This window comes from Corythoichthys intestinalis, chromosome 2 (genome assembly GCF_030265065.1).
Source record: "Corythoichthys intestinalis isolate RoL2023-P3 chromosome 2, ASM3026506v1, whole genome shotgun sequence".
NCBI classification, from domain to species: domain Eukaryota; kingdom Metazoa; phylum Chordata; class Actinopteri; order Syngnathiformes; family Syngnathidae; genus Corythoichthys; species Corythoichthys intestinalis.
Genome location: NC_080396.1, coordinates 35,671,557 through 35,688,085, shown reverse-complemented (window position 1 = coordinate 35,688,085; position 16,529 = coordinate 35,671,557). Strand labels below are relative to the sequence as shown.

Below are 16,529 nucleotides of genomic sequence, written 5' to 3'. Positions count from 1 at the left end.
ATGAACACTCAAGGGCATTGTACAGGAAATACAAATCAAAACAGACAAAATCACAAAGAAAATCATATAACAAAACTAAAAATGTAAGTGAGGCTAAAAGGGAGAGAATTATTTGAGTTGGATTTAAACAGTTGGATGGAAGCTTGAGCGTGAAGATCGAGGGGTAAAGAGTTGCAGAGTTTAGGGGTAGAGTGGCAAAAGGCTTCGGAACCCTTGGTGGTTAGCAGAGGTGGGTAGTAACACATTATATTTACTCAGTTACATTTACTTGAGTAACTTTTTGAGAAAAATGTACTTCTAAGAGTAGTTTTACTAAGCCATACTTTTTTTTGAGTACTGTAGGATTGTGAAGAAAAAAACTCTACTCTTACTCCGCTACTTTCGGCTTCACAAGACTTGTTACATTTTTCCTCTTTATTCTACATATTAGATTTATTTATTTTGCCAAAGACGCCAAACAGTGGCTCAACCAGTTTCATCAATTAGACGTTGCCACAATAATGACATGACTCCATTATACCAATCGAACGCAAGCTTGCCGTTCTATGATCACGCCAGCCTGTTCATTCACGTGGCATCTTTGAAGCACAGTAAAAAATGAAGTATTTGATATAAAGCGCCGCCCTCAACATGACTCGAAAGCGTAGATTTTAACCTCTCTCCCAGTTTGGCACTGATTGACCTCGGAAAATTGGAGATATGATCCTTTTATATCTTTCCAGTATTGGAACTATAAAGGAACTAACCTTAAAAACAAAATCAAACAAAAATGTATGTAATGTATACTTTTACTTGAGTAATATTATTTTGAAGTAACGCTACTCCTACTTGAGTAACATTTTTAGCTACTCTACCTACCTCTGGTAGTTAGCCAGAACTCATAAATGATTAGTAGTAGGGATTTACCAAAATTCTCGAGATTCTTGACCAAAATCAGAAACTGAATATAAAAAAACTGAGGCCAAAAACCTAAACACATTATTATTCAAAATAATTATTTGAAAAAAAAAATCTATATTTAAAAACATTAAGATTTATAGATTTTAGTATTTATTGTTAATTATTTTATTTAAAAACAACAACAACAACAACTTAGAGTTCTAAAAATATAATTTGATTTGGTACCGATATACTAACACTGCATAACATTAGATTAACACAAATTAAATATTCAACTTATCCATTATAGAGTAAATGTTATTTTCACTGTTCGTGCTTTATTTTAATGTTCTGGTGTTTCTGGGTCATAATTGAACTGAAACTGTGTTCTCGGGTGGCCCATGAATGCACTCTGTGGTTGTGTGTGGTTGCATTTAGGCGTGTCACTGTGAGAAAAGAAAGCTTGCTCGCATTGCACCACTACGAGGGAGTGAGAGCAAAATAAAATTTTACACAACTGGAACAACAACCTGGTTGAACCGTTTTTAGCTGTTCAAATGGTGCAAAAAGAGAGAAGGTCTAAAGATGGGAAGTGACTGTTTCACTCTAAACGCTAATAGCTGTACCAAGCCAACACCACCTCAGCCTCACCTCAAAGTATTTCTGACCGAAACCACATTTTCAGTCACAGTTCAGCATAAAGTATTCGGCTGCTGAATTTTTGGTGCATCTCTAATGATTTAGATACTGTAGATATACAGTGCCTTGCAAAAGTATTCGGCCCCCTTGAACCTTGCAACCTTTCGCCACATTTCAGGCTTCAAACATAAAGATATAAAATTTTAATTTTTTGTCAAGAATCAACAACAAGTGGGACACAATCGTGAAGTGGAACAAAATTTATTGGATAATTTAAACTTTTTTAACAAATAAAAAAACTGAAAAGTGGGGCTTGCAATATTATTCGGCCCCCTTGCGTTAATACTTTGTAGCGCCACCTTTTGCTCCAATTACAGCTGCAAGTTGCTTGGGGTATGTTTCTATCAGTTTTGCACATCGAGAGACTGACATTCTTGCCCATTCTTCCTTGCAAAACAGCTCGAGCTCAGTGAGGTTGGATGGAGGGTGTTTGTGAACAGCAGTCTTCAGCTCTTTCCACAGATTCTCGATTGGATTCAGGTCTGGACTTTGACTTGGCCATTCTAACACCTGGATACGTTTATTTTTTAACCATTCCATTGTAGATTTGGCTTTATGTTTTGGATCATTGTCCTGTTGGAAGATAAATCTCCGTCCCAGTCTCAGGTCTTGTGCAGATACCAACAGGTTTTCTTCCAGAATGTTCCTGTATTTGGCTGCATCCATCTTCCCGTCAATTTTAACCATCTTCCCTGTCCCTGCTGAAGAAAAGCAGGCCCAAACCATGATGCTGCCACCACCATGTTTGACAGTGGGGATGGTGTGTTCAGGGTGATGAGCTGTGTTGCTTTTACGCCAAACATATCGTTTTGCATTGTGGCCAAAAAGTTGAATTTTGGTTTCATCTGACCAGAGCACCTTCTTCCACATGTTTGGTGTGTCTCCCAGGTGGCTTGTGGCAAACTTTAAACGATCCTTTTTATGGATATCTTTGAGAAATGGCTTTCTTCTTGCCACTCTTCCATAAAGGCCAGATTTGTGCAGTGTACGACTGATTGTTGTCCTATGGACAGACTCTCCCACCTCAGCTGTAGATCTCTGCAGTTCATCCAGAGTGATCATGGGCCTCTTGGCTGCATCTCTGATCAGTTTTCTCCTTGTTTGAGAAGAAAGTTTGGAAGGACGGCCGGGTCTTGGTAGATTTGCAGTGGTCTGATGCTCCTTCCATTTCAATATGATGGCTTGCACAGTGCTCCTTGAGATGTTTAAAGCTTGGGAAATCTTTTTGTATCCAAATCCGGCTTTAAACTTCTCCACAACAGTATTTCGGACCTGCCTGGCGTGTTCCTTGGTTTTCATAATGCTCTCTGCACTTTAAACAGAACCCTGAGACTATCACAGAGCAGGTGCATTTATACGGAGACTTGATTACACACAGGTGAATTTTATTTATCATCATCGGTCATTTAGGACAACACTGGATCATTCAGAGATCCTCACTGAACTTCTGGAGTGAGTTTGCTGCACTGAAAGTAAAGGGGCCGAATAATATTGCACGCCCCACTTTTCAGTTTTTTATTTGTTAAAAAAGTTTAAATTATCCAATAAATGTTGTTCCACTTCACGATTGTGTCCCACTTGTTGTTGATTCTTGACAAAAAAATTAAATTTCATATCTTTATATTTGAAGCCTGAAATGTGGCGAAAGGTTGCAAGATTCAAGGGGGCCGAATACTTTTGCAAGGCACTGTAGATATAGCATAGATTTTTTAATTTATACTTTTAATTGTGAATGTGATTTAATATTCTTAAACCAATGTAACCTTGTTATCCCTAGAACCGCAGCTGAAGGGCATAGTGACCAGGCTGTTCTGCAGGCAAGGCTTCTATCTCCAGATGGGCCAGGATGGAAGTCTGGATGGGACCAAAGACGACAGCACTAACTCCTGTAAGTACAAAAAGCACTCATGCACTCAAGCGACAAGTCACTATTGGATTTTGGAGCAGCTAGTGGGGGGCTTGTTGATTGAACCGCATATGGCTTGTTAAAGGGCAGATGAAGAGTTTTTAAGATTTCGGTGTAGTTTGACAAATTTACACTTCGCCGAGACGACTATGTCATTTCTAACGCGTAACTGCAAGAAAAATTTACATTTTTTTTTTGCAGTCTGTCAATACTGCCTTCCCAAACCCGAAAGTGTGACGCCATTTACAGAAGGCAACAGAAGACATGACTGACTTTATTCATAGCAGCACCAGCGATAGTGATATTTTCAGCGAAAGAAGCCGTTCAGGATTGCTTGATGAAGACGGAGAATCCCAGGAAAGGTTATCTACACAAATCCTTACATGTTTGAACCTGAAGTGTCAAATGACGACATTTTACTCAGCACAGCAAACGGTGGTGATGACGCTGACTGGCGGCTCGACACTTCACAAAAGGAAGAATAGTAAGCCTACGTCTAGCATTGTAATTTGTCTCTGAACCTTTCTTTCCCTAGTCATTCCGTGATATAACTATCACTAAATGCCAAAACATACAAGTAGTTATTTACATCTAGTAATAAAAATTTCCAATTCACATGAATAGACAACCTCTCAGCTGTCCTACCTACTTATAACAGGCCAGCAACAACAACAACAGAAATCGTTTGAACTTCAACGAACAGGCAGTAGGAGTTGCCTTCCAAGATCAACAGAATTGCATCAAATTTTAGAATTAGAAAAAAGCCAGTAAGGGTCTACTTACATCTGTGGAAACCAAGGTTGTATTGTCCTCGGTTTTCAAAGCTGCCGTCATTGAAATGTTTAAAACAAAGAAGCGATCGAGGAGCCGGGGAGAAGGTCTTCCGCTTGGCTCTCACAAAAGATGTCCAAATCCTTGCAGAAGTTTTTTCGTCCACTGATAGCGTCTCGAACCTTTGTGTGAGCCATTCACCGCTACACATCGAGATGGCATGATGAATCTCGTGAGCAAAGCCAACAAATCTGCAATATATGGCAAGGATAGCGAAGTGCCATATGCCTTCTGTAAATTACGTCATCAGGCAGCTTTCAGCAGAGAGGCGTGTCCCTTGTTGTCCCGTGTTGCTATGGCAGTAACTCAAAAACTATGCGGTCATTTCATTTTTTTGTAATATGAGTTTTGAGACAGGGAATGTTACATTCAGTACAATATAAACTAGTAAAACGCTCAAGTACTCTGCATATGGTAAATGGTGTTATATTTGTATAGCGCTTTTCTACCTTTCAAGGTGCTCAAAGCGCTTTACACTACGAGCCACGCCATCCCCATATCTGCCCATTAACACATTTGCTGCTACCCATGGTAGTGATCATTCACTTCCAACACTCACAGCTAACTAAATGTCTTGCCTGCCCAGGTATATGTACAGTTTTCATATAGTATGTGTTGAGGTGTTAGTAAAAGATGGAGAAAATTTACATTAAAAACACTCGTTGACAGTGATACATTTTGACTGGTTGTGGCTAGCAGCGAATGCCTGGCCCACGCCGTCAAAATGGCTTTGTCTTCTATCACCGTCCATGGCAACCATTGAGTTGAAATAGATTGGATGTCTCCCGCTGTCAATGGCAGAGGATGAATTGAAGCATGCTGTCAATGGCACTGGTACATTCAATGCCAATCTGTCAAAGTTGGATAATCACAGTAAATCACTTCAAAAATCTGCCATCAAGAGTTGCTAGGGCACGTTCATACTTTTTGCTAGTTTTTTTTTTCTTTTTACATTTCCACTGCTCAAAACTTAATGTGTGTGTGTTGGATTTTTGAGGTGTTCAAAAAGCACTTGGAAACAGTCTTGATTAATGAGGACTCTGCCTTCCCTCACGTAATCAAGCCTTGATTGGAGGGAAGACGCATTGCAAAAAAAGTCATATCTACTGTCAAGCCTTCCATCAGAAGTTGTTATCGTGATTATATGCACACATATCTTTTCCAGCTTAAAAAAGAACAGCTTCCATGAAAGACAGTAGACCAGGGGTGCTCACACTTGTTTGCTCCAAGATCTACTTGCAAGGAGACAACCTCCTTCAATCTACCTTTTTTTAGGCGGCGGGCTAAAAATCTCTGGAGCAATATATGTTGCAAGCTACTGATGAAATGACGCAATCAAAATGATCTACTTAAGAAAGGGAAATAAAATAAGGGGAAAAAAATTATCTACCCATATATTTATTGAAAAAAAAAAATTGACTGGCTACCCTGTGTATCACTCAAGTGACGGAAAGGATGATAGGCTTGAGTCTAAGTTTTTTTATTCAGTACAGTACAATTCAACTTTATTTGCATGGGGCCATACAGCACATACAAAGGTCTGCAGCAATATTCCGTAACAAAAAATGATTAATCTTCCCTCGAATTCACACCACCTGCGGCTGCGACAAACAGCTACGAAAACATCGCAGGTCAATTTCTACTGGTTGTGTTTGCGCTACAAATGTTAGCGGCAATCAGACGGAGGAAATCACGAGGGCTCTCACGAGAATTTACGAATTCAAGCACAATATGTATTATGTACAACCCAACGTCAGACACTTGAAAATAAACAATGGGTAATAAGTGCATTTACATACATTTGTTTTTTGTTTTATTACGACACAAATAATAAAATATAAATTATCGACTGAGTTTTGTCTTTTTTCTGCATGAGGACATTACAAGCTCATGAAAAAGTAAATATTTTATCTGTTCATGATAATGAAAAGTATGGAAAATAAAATAGCTTTACATGACCTCGAAGTCAATATAATAACCGTGATTGTCATTGACCAAGTGCTTTATTTTGAAAGGAAAACGGTAGTTTTTTTTTTTTTTGTATTTTTTTGTATCAATGCCAAATGTCCTCACCAGCATGGTGGTATTGTTACAACTTCATGCGGTCCGGCTACGCTGTGCAAAAAAAATAAACTTCTGCGTCAAGCCTACGATTACCTGCGGCACATCGTAGACGATTCGGCAGGCGGTGGAAATTGTCATATTGATTAGTATGTTTGTGAATACTGCTTCGTGAACGCAGCCAATCTTGTCACAGCCGCAGGCAGTGTGTATTAGGGGTGTGACAAAATATCGAAATGGTGATATATCGTGATACTTTGTATCCCAAAAGGTTATCAATAGGCTATAAGGTGTGAATGTCTAAAATAAAAATAAAAATGAACCAACAACTTGCTACCAAAATCTTCCACCATAAAAGTGTCTCAGTTAACTCTAAGGCTGCATTGACGGTGCTCGACGCCCAATTCATTTAGACAGGAAACGTTCGTTCATTCTGAACCAGAGCATTCAGTCATTCTGTCCGATTTTCAGGGCATTTACAGGTCACTTGCTGTTCATTTTAGGGCATTCACAGGTCATTTTCTGTTGAGTTTGAGTCACTGCCTTTTCATTTGGGTGATTCCCAGGTCACTTCCAGTTCGGTAACTCTAAATAAACTGGAAGAGACCCATAAAATACCCCAAAATCAACAGGAAGTAACTGAAAATCAACAGGAAAATGACCTTAAATGGCCCAAAATGACCTCATTGCCTGGCATTGGCTGCCACTGACAGCCATAGACGTTCAATCCGTTTGAAGTGGGAGGGATGGCAGCGAATGAACGAATGTTCATTCGCTGCCACCCTCCAAGTTCAAATGGATTGGACATCTACAAGTGATAAACTCATTCCAATTCACAGCAGAAGCTTGTTTTTCTGTTTATTAGTTGTTTGTAGAATATCCTAGAATGATTTCCTGACCAATGTATCGATAATAGTTGTATCGCCATATCGTCAGACCATCGTTATCGTGAGCTTTGCATCGCAAATTGTATCGTGAGGTACTAAGAGGTTCCCACTCCTAGTGTGTATTACCCTTTAGGGTCCTGAGCTACCCAAACTAGCGTTGAGATCGATTGTTAGATTGCGATCAACGTAATGAGCACCCCTGATGTAGACACATCAAGTCTAATGGCAAGTTAACATGGCAGAAAATTGATCTCTCCTGTCACTACAGCAGCTCCCACTCTTCTGGACTTTGGATAGGATTTTGGAGGCTAGGCCTACTCATCAAGAAAACATTTTCCAGGTCAATCATATTGACTGTTCAAATTTATGTTGTTTGATGGGGTTGAGACCAAGGCTTTCAATAACTTTCACATCAAACTTGAAGCAACGCATGCTTTGATGGACTCAGTCATTCATTTTCCCACAGATAAAAAAAAACAACAACACCGAACTGTTCAAATTGCACATACAGTGGGGCAAATAAGTATTTAGTCAACCACTAATTGTGCAAGTTCTCCCACTTGAAAATATTAGACAGGCCTGTAATTGTCAACATGGGTAAACCTCAACTATAAGAGACAGAATGTGGAAAAAAAAAACAGAAAATCACATTGTTTGATTTTTAAAGAATTTATTTGCAAATCATGGTAGAAAATAAGTATTTGGTCACCTACAAACAAGCAAGATTTCTGGCTGTCAAAGAGGTCTAACTTCTTCTAACGAGGTCCAATGAGGCTCCACTCGTTACCTGTATTAATGGCACCTGTTTTAATCATTATTGGTATTAAAAAACAACTGTCCACAATTTCAGTCAGTCACACTCCAAAATCCACTACTGCCAAGACCAAAGAGCTGTCGAAGGACACCAGAGACAAAATTGTTGACCTGCACCAGGCTGGGAAGACTGAATCTGCAATAGGTAAAGCGCTTGGTGTAAAGAAATCAACTGTGGGAGCAATTATTAGAAAATGGAAGACATACAAGACCACTGATAATCTCCCTCGATTTGGGGCTCCATGCAAGATCTCATCCCGTGGCGTCAAAATGATAACAAGAACGGTGAGCAAAAATCCCAGAACCACACGAGGGGGACCTAGTGAATGACCTACAGAGAGCTGGGACAACAAAGACTACTGTTAGTAACACAATGCGCCGCCAGACTCAAATCCTGCATTGCCAGACGTGTCCCCCTGCTGAAGCCAGTACAGCCAGTCCAGCCCCATCTGCGGTTCGCTAGAGAGCATTTGGATGATCCAGAAGAGGACTAGGAGAATGTGTTATGGTCAGATGAAACCAAAATAGAACTTTTTGGTAGAAACACAGGTCCTCGGAAAGAATACTGAATTGCATCCGAAGAACACCATACCCACTGTGAAGCATGGGGGTGGAAACATCATGCTTTGGGGCTGTTTTTCTGCAAAGGGACCAGGACGACTGATCTGTGTAAAGGAAGGAATGAATTAGGCCATGTATCGAGATATTTTGAGTGAAAATCTCTTTCCATCAGCAAGGGCGTTGAAGATGAGACGTGGCTGGGTCTTTCAGCATGACAATGATCCCAAACACACAACCAGGGCAACAAAGTAGTGGATTCGTAAGAAGCATTTTAAGGTCCTGGAGTGGCCTAGCCAGTCTACATATCTCAATCACATAGAAAATCTGTGGAGGGAGTTGAAAGTCCGTATTGCCCAATGACAGCCCCAAAATATCACTGCTCTAGAGGAGATCTGCATGGAGGAACGGGCCAAAATACCAGCAACAGTGTGTGAATAGGTTGTGAAGAACAAAGTATTGAGAAGAACTTTTGGTATTGACTAAATACTTATTTTCCACCATGTTTTGCAAATAAATTCTTTAAAAATCAAACAAGGTGATTTTCTGTTTTTTTCCACATTCTGTCTCTCATGGTTGAGGTTTACCCATGTTGACAATTACAGGCCTTTCTAATATTTTCAAGTGGGAGAACTTGCACAATTAGTGGTTGACTAAATACTTATTTGCCCCCACTGTATATTGCCAACATGAGATTAATGAATTCAGACAAAACCAAATCGGTGACTTTTGTCTCATTTTATGTAAACTGAAGGCTCTATTTTCACAGACAGCACATCTGTTGCGGGGCACAAATTCATATCTCACACCCGTTGAGATACCTTCTAAATACATGAGCAGCTGGTTTAACGTGATTTTGACTTCCTGCACCTGTCCACACAATTATCAACTTCCGGTCTAACTGGGATGTGTGCAAGTTTTACGTCGCCCTTCGCACCAGATTTATGCCGTTCACAAAAATAGAGTTCGAACTGTTTAATGTTTTTTTTTTTTTTTTTTTTGCATACTTAACCTCTTTTTAATCTTTCCGTGCAGCTCTGTTCAACTTAATTCCAGTGGGACTTAGAGTTGTGGCTATCCAATCAGTAAAGACTGGTCTCTACATCGCTATGAACGGAGAGGGTCACCTCTACTCCTCGGTAAGCATTTTTAAATTCGTGGACACTTCAGTAGACATAGTGAACAACGTACAGAACAGTACATACACTATGGAGCAAATGACAAGTTGTCATCTTTGACAAGAAATGCTTGAGCTGAATATGAATTATTTCCAAGTTGCCTTTTCAGCACACTCACACCATCTCGCTATCTCGCTCGCATGGGGGTTTCCTTTGAATAAGTGAAGTGGAGTCTCCCTCTACTTACACACATACACAGCAAATGTGACAAAACCCACCACAACAGTGTGTGCGAGTGAAGACAGCCTCACATTGAAATCCAGCTTCTGATTCATGATGTCAGCTCTGCTTGACATTTAATTGGCTGCTGCAAGTTGCCAGCTTGTCATGCGCAATTGAAGAGATGCTCATTTAACATCACGAGGGCTTAATCCGCTGCAACCCCAGCCGCCCAAAAAGTGACAAATTATATTTCAGGGGGTACTCCTGACTAAGGGGCCATTAACACAACAACTGAGGGAGAAAAAAAAAAAAAAAATCAAATATCGTTTAGATGGAGATGGCATTTGGGGGGGGCTGAAACTGAAATTTGTAAATTCCTTCCAGAGAGAAAATCTTGACAACGCTCCACCCTGTCGTTACCGTATAAACCAGGCATGTCCAAAGTCCGGCCTGGGGACCAAATGCGGCCTGTTGTCAAATTTCATCCGGCCCCCAGCCTCTGTCATAAAATCAATAACGTCTGGCCCGCACACGAACTTAATAAATTGGTCAGCAGTACTGCCACCAGCATATGAAGTAGCTTACACACTAAAAGCTGCTCCTCATTTACCCACTAAAAGGCAGCAGCACGCTAAGCAATGTTCCCTCTAATTTTTTTAGGTGTCTGAGCAAACACACCTGCTCCCTGAGCACACTGCGGCCCACGGTGAGCAACATTAGATGTGTACCGTATTTTTTGGAATATAAGTCGCACCAGCCAAAAAATGCGCAATTAAAAGAAAAAAAACATGTCGCACCGGCGTATAAGTCGCATTTTTGGGGGAAATTTATTTGGTATAATCCACCACCAAGAACAGACATGTCATTTTGAAAGGCAATTTAGAATAAAAATACAATAGAGAACAACAGGCTGAATAAGTGTACGGTATGCTAACATTACATGACTCATAAACAACAAACTGAGAACATACAACTGGCCACACACCAGTATCACGCCTATTAGCATTTCTACTGCAAGTAAATTATCTAGTATTAAGAGCATTTAATGATTAATATCCATAATTAAAATATCTTTATAAATGTCACTAGAATACACACCAATCTGACTTCAATTGAACCTTATTTTTCACATCTTAATATATAGGACTAGAATTTGGTGTACTGATATGTCAGTGCTCTCATCTACCATCGGTGTATGCCAGGGTGCATTTTTAACACTGCACATCTCATCGTCTCATTCTCCACTATCTCATTTATTGAGTTTACAAATTCAAAGGCATAGTTTTTACTTCGCCAGCTTTCTGGTATACTTGCATACTTTGCCATGTGATTTTGGATTTGTTGAACTGACACCATTGACGCATTCATTTCGATGGCAAGTAAAATATCGTCAATGAGAACTTCAACTTGCTCTGGGTCAGATTTAGTTTTGTAGGACAGCTCGTTTCTCTTCTGTCGGTCTTTTTGCATTCTCCCACAATAATGTACCAATCGCCTGTCCCATCTTGAGTCTTCGTAATTTTCAACAGCTTTCAAATGACTTTTCTGCTGAATATGACACTTGAGGTAGTCCAACTTTTCTCCATTCAGTCCGCATTTTTCCCTCAGAAAACTTACTTGGTACTTTGACTTCGTGGCAAATATCACACAGTTTCACCGCTTGTTCGTCTATTTGCACATGCTCCGACAGCCACTCCATCTTATGTGAATCGCATTTCTTTTTTACTTTGGCTTGGTGAGTGGATGTGTCGCTGCCCGTTCGTTTCGCCATGATAAGGGGTTGGCCTTTGCGTCTCTGAACTTCGCCGCACTCACGCCCTGTTGTCAGTTTGCTAACCTACACCGCGCGTGTAGGCTGGGCAATACACGAGCAATCTCAATGCTATGATTGACTGCGTAGCGGAAGTGAACCTTATCGTATCATTTGCTTGGACACCTGTCACTCACCGAGTTACAACGCAATTAATACGTTTCTGTTGATTTTTTTTGTGTGCGCAGCATAGAATTTCTTGTGCGCAGAGTAGGTGCCAGCAGTGCGCGATTGCGCACGCGCGCAGCTTAGAGGGAACATTGACGCTAAGCAACATTACCCCGTGTGACCATTTACTTCCACTTTTTATAAAATGGCGACATTCAACAAAAAAAGTTGACTGCGACGGCCGACGCTTCAAGGATAGGCGGAAATGGGACTATTTCTTCATTAAAATATGCAACTGCTTCTGCCTCATTTGCAAAGAGACAGTCGCTGTTTTTAAAGAGTTCAATGTGAGGCGAGATTACCAAACAAGACACCCTGGCATGTACGACAGGATTACTGGGAAGATACACAGCGAGAAATTGAAGCAACTTGAAGCTAGTTTAATTTCACGGCAGCAGTATTTCGCAAGTCGAAAGAGTACGCCACAAAGGCTGGTTGCGAGATTGTTGAAATTATTAATAAAAAAAAAAACGATAAAGCAAATGTGACACACAGAATGGCTTGCTAAAATTTGCTTAAATATATTGTTCTATGTAAAGGACGTCAGCCAAGGTCGGCCCCCCACATTTTTACTACACCACATCTGGCCCCCTTTGCAAAAAGTTTGGACACCTCTGGTATAAACGGTTGAAACTTGAAAACAAAAAACATTGTTTTGGTGGCCGCTGCCACCAGAGTTGCCAGATCGGAAAGACAGTCTCCACCCCAATTAAACCGTTAAACCTGCCCAGTTCATTAAAAAAAGAGCCTATATTACAACCTTGTTTCCAAAATAAGATTTTCTCATAAGTAGCCCAAATTTTATCAACCTACCCAATGTATTCCTTCCGATTCTTTGTAAACGGCTCAATTGGGCGTAGATAATCTCAATCTTGCAACACTGTCTCCCATACTTCGGAACAGGAGCAGAAGGGTTACACGCAGGAATCAAATTTTAGTGGTGTTGCCACCTACACACTGGGCATGCATACTACATTAACATATTGGAAGTTTCATGCACATTTGTGTTTCGGTCACCACACACAACACACACACAAATAAAAAAAAAACAAAAAAACAAAAAAAAACTACATTTTGGGTTGTTTGTTTGGACCGTTTGGTATTTTTGAAATGATTTTAAACTCTTTAGTTTTTTTATGTGGATTATCTAAAGCTTAATGGATGGGACATAAAATGTTTGCGTTTAAATTTTATACTTGATGAATGGAAGGCACAACAATTATTTATGCACAAGCAATAAAAACAGCCAATTTTTCATGCAGTTTGTTCTTTTGAACCAATAAATTCTGTTCGAGCATGAGTGATATTGTCTTGTCTCAGGCTAAGCATGAGTTATACTTCCTAATCTTGCATTCCGTATTGGACTGTATAATTTTTTTTTCTTTTAATTCCTCATTTTTTGCTGTTCCACAAGATTCTTTAGCTTCATGTTGCAATTTGATAGTGGTGTGCTCCAAATTTACATGGTCGCACTCTCCTATGGATGCCTGATTTCAGACATCTGGTTGTGTGTGGGTGGGTGTGTGCACGTGCGGATGTGTGAGCGTGTGTTTTTAAGGGTGTGACCAACAGATGGCTCAGTGTGCAATGAGCTGCTATCTGATAATTATGGACCATGCCACAAAGTGCAGATGAGGTTGGTGCATGGATAAGAGAGGGATGGAGGAAAAACAAGTGTTTCTTGTGCATAGGTAAGAAAAAGATGCACACTGTGCTCGTGTTTTTAATCAAAAGTGGATTCTCTCATGCTGGCCCCAGCGAGTCCGACAGAGGCCAGACATATCTTTTTATTCCTGACTTTCATCCATCTTTTCCTCCCTGCTGCTGAGCCTGCTTCTGCTTGTCTTTCTGTCACTGGGTAACACAGTTTTTGTTGAATTAGGTCTGACAGCTGTTTTGTGCTAATTTTTGGGTGCAGAAAACAAAACTGAAGTTTTTTTTTTAAACTGTAGGATCCCCGTTTTCAAAAAACAAAAATATGAGAAATGAAACAGGAATGACTGCATTGTGTATGTGTGTGTGTGTATATTAGAGCTGAAACGATTACTCAAATAATTCAAGTAACTCGATTTTAAAAATTGATGGAGGCATTACTCTGCCTAGAGAAAAAGTTTGATTTTCCCTGTTCTAAGTATGACGTATAGCCCGGACTATTTTTAATGCGGCACAACGCACTGACGTCACGTGCGTAGAGGAAGAAGGTAGAGGCGGCGGATATATTTGATTTCAATCACGCGTGAATATAAAGGTAACGATGAAGAAGCTGACAAAAGCGAAGAAAAAGGCACTAAGAAAGAGCAGAAAATGTCAAAAATGTGGGAGCATTTCAAGCTGGAGACCAAGGCGAACACTTCTTCATGTATTCACTGTAAGCCCGGGCCCGCCGACGCTTCCGCACCCCTGGCTGGACCCGTGACCGATGACCGCCCCCGAAACCTAGGCCAGGCGCCACCGTGCGACCTGCCCGCATAGCCCCCGTTCCACCGAAGGCGTCACGTTTACTCCGAGAGCGAAGTAGCGATACTCTGGACCAGGTAAAATTATGTTAACGTAGCACTAATAAATAAGACTAACGTTACTATACCTTGCTAACGTAACGTTAGCCCTGCTAGGTTTCTATTAATTATGACTAGTGTCGATACGTAGCTAACGTGTCTTTCATACAGGCTTTATTTAATCTGTAAAAACAGCGCTGTGTATGTGATGAGGGTTGTTACGTCCCAAGGACGGCTCGCGAAGGGCGTAACATAAAACAAGCCACACAAGTTTACAAGTGGACACAATTTATTCACAATAATCAAACTTGCAATAAATATATACAAAATGCGGAAGAAGCGCGGCTTCAGGGTAAGCCCAGGCCAAAACAACAAACAAAAGGAACTACACTTAAACCCCACCCGCTAACTAAACCCTGATCGTAAAAAGGAAAGAACAAAAAGACAGCCCCTACCCTAGCTTCCTACTTTACACAAAGCCGGAGAAAACGGGTTGAACAGAAATGGCGGCTTACCCCTACTGCTTCAGTGCTCTTATTTACAGTGGTGAACAAAAGCGATCCAATCACGAATAAACACAAAAGGCCTCACCGAAAAAGCGGGAGTGCATCAACTAGCGTTCAAACGCACACGAGAGTGAATGGCGAGCAAACAGCTGGCGAGGAGGACCGCGGCACTATTGCTGGCAAATGCGACCTCTCAGCGGCAGGTTTATGAAGCTTGGCACCCTTTCGTCGTGGCCAATCAGCGGCGGCGACGTTGTCCGTCCGGCGTCGATCAGCTTACGTCACAGTGTGAGGTGAGGCAGCAAGCTGGCGGAGGCGACGATCAGCTGACTGAGAGTCTCAAAAAATAATTAAACAGCCAGGGCCGTCACAAGGGTGTAAAAGTAAAACGTAATAAACCTATCTGTCAAATTTAGCTCAGTAGTCATAGATGGATAAAACAGCAAGCAGCACTGGTGCCTAATGTGCTCCATTACAGCAGGTATAGTAAATTTATTTTGAACACTGCAAAAACTCAAAATCCTATCAGGACTTACAATTTTGACTTAAACTTAAAACTTAACTAGAACTTAAAAATAGCTTGACACAAATGGAAATTCAATTGAAACGTGGGAAAAACGCCTAACTTTTAAATGTGTGTTATCAAGCATAATGACATCTTTGGGTAAGAAATACGATTTTAGTTTTTATTTAAATAAGATCTTAAGTTTTTTGAGTGAAACCAGTGAATTAGTTTTTTTTCCTAGTCACATCTGAGATGCAATTGTTGGCTGTTTTTAACAATGTACATCTAAAAGACATTGATTGTCTAAAATGGTTAATATTAGATGAAATGTCTTGTTTTCTCATGTGTATTTTTAAATACTCTTTACCTAAAAAATATGTTTATCTGATTACTCGATTAATCGATGGAATTTTCAGTAGAATACTCGATTACTAAAATATTTGATAGCTACAACCATAGTCAAAATTCACATGATCGTGTTCACGTATTTTACACGATAGTTAGCACGTATTTACATAATTAACATGTATTTTAACTTCACGCTTTTACATGACAGTTGTCACATTTATAACTAGAATATTCAATAACTGCAGCCCAAGTGTATATAATATACAGTATATGTATGTTTTTGTTTGTTTGTTTAACTGTTTTTATTGAGTTTTTTTTTTCAACAATAACATATAAGAACAAAGAGACAAGATAGGGAAAAAGAAAAAGATAAAGCCATTTAGTGGGAACCCTTTTTTAAAAATTATTATCAAAAAAATAACCTGACTGGAATGTATATTTGAAATGTAATATTTATTTATTTATTTATTTAAAAAATATATATAGACACCATGATTATAATTGTGTGCAAGTAATTAAAGAAGAAAAAAAACTTTTATAGCTATTTCTGGAGTGTTCGATTTGAGGACTGTGGCATAAAAATCTAACTCAACACTTTTTTCCCCCTTCAAATTGTTCCCCAGTGTCAGCTGTACCACTTCCTCTCAAGAGGTTTGTGGTGGGGTGCTGAGGCCTATCCCAGATGACTAAGGCTAGTAAAGCTATACTGCAATGTTGACGAGA

At 40.0% G+C, this 16,529-nt stretch overlaps 1 protein-coding gene across 2 annotated transcripts in view; it reads left to right on the top strand.

Annotated features, from left to right (window-relative positions):
• LOC130909467 (fibroblast growth factor 14-like) overlaps positions 1 to 16,529 on the top strand; it is a 66,055-nt gene that overhangs the window by 28,248 nt on the left and 21,278 nt on the right. For both annotated transcript variants that reach the window (XM_057825996.1, XM_057826006.1), the window contains exons 2-3: positions 3,356 to 3,466; positions 9,670 to 9,773. In XM_057825996.1, the coding sequence (XP_057681979.1) occupies positions 3,356 to 3,466; positions 9,670 to 9,773 (215 nt within the window). The remainder of the gene's footprint in view (positions 1 to 3,355; positions 3,467 to 9,669; positions 9,774 to 16,529) is intronic.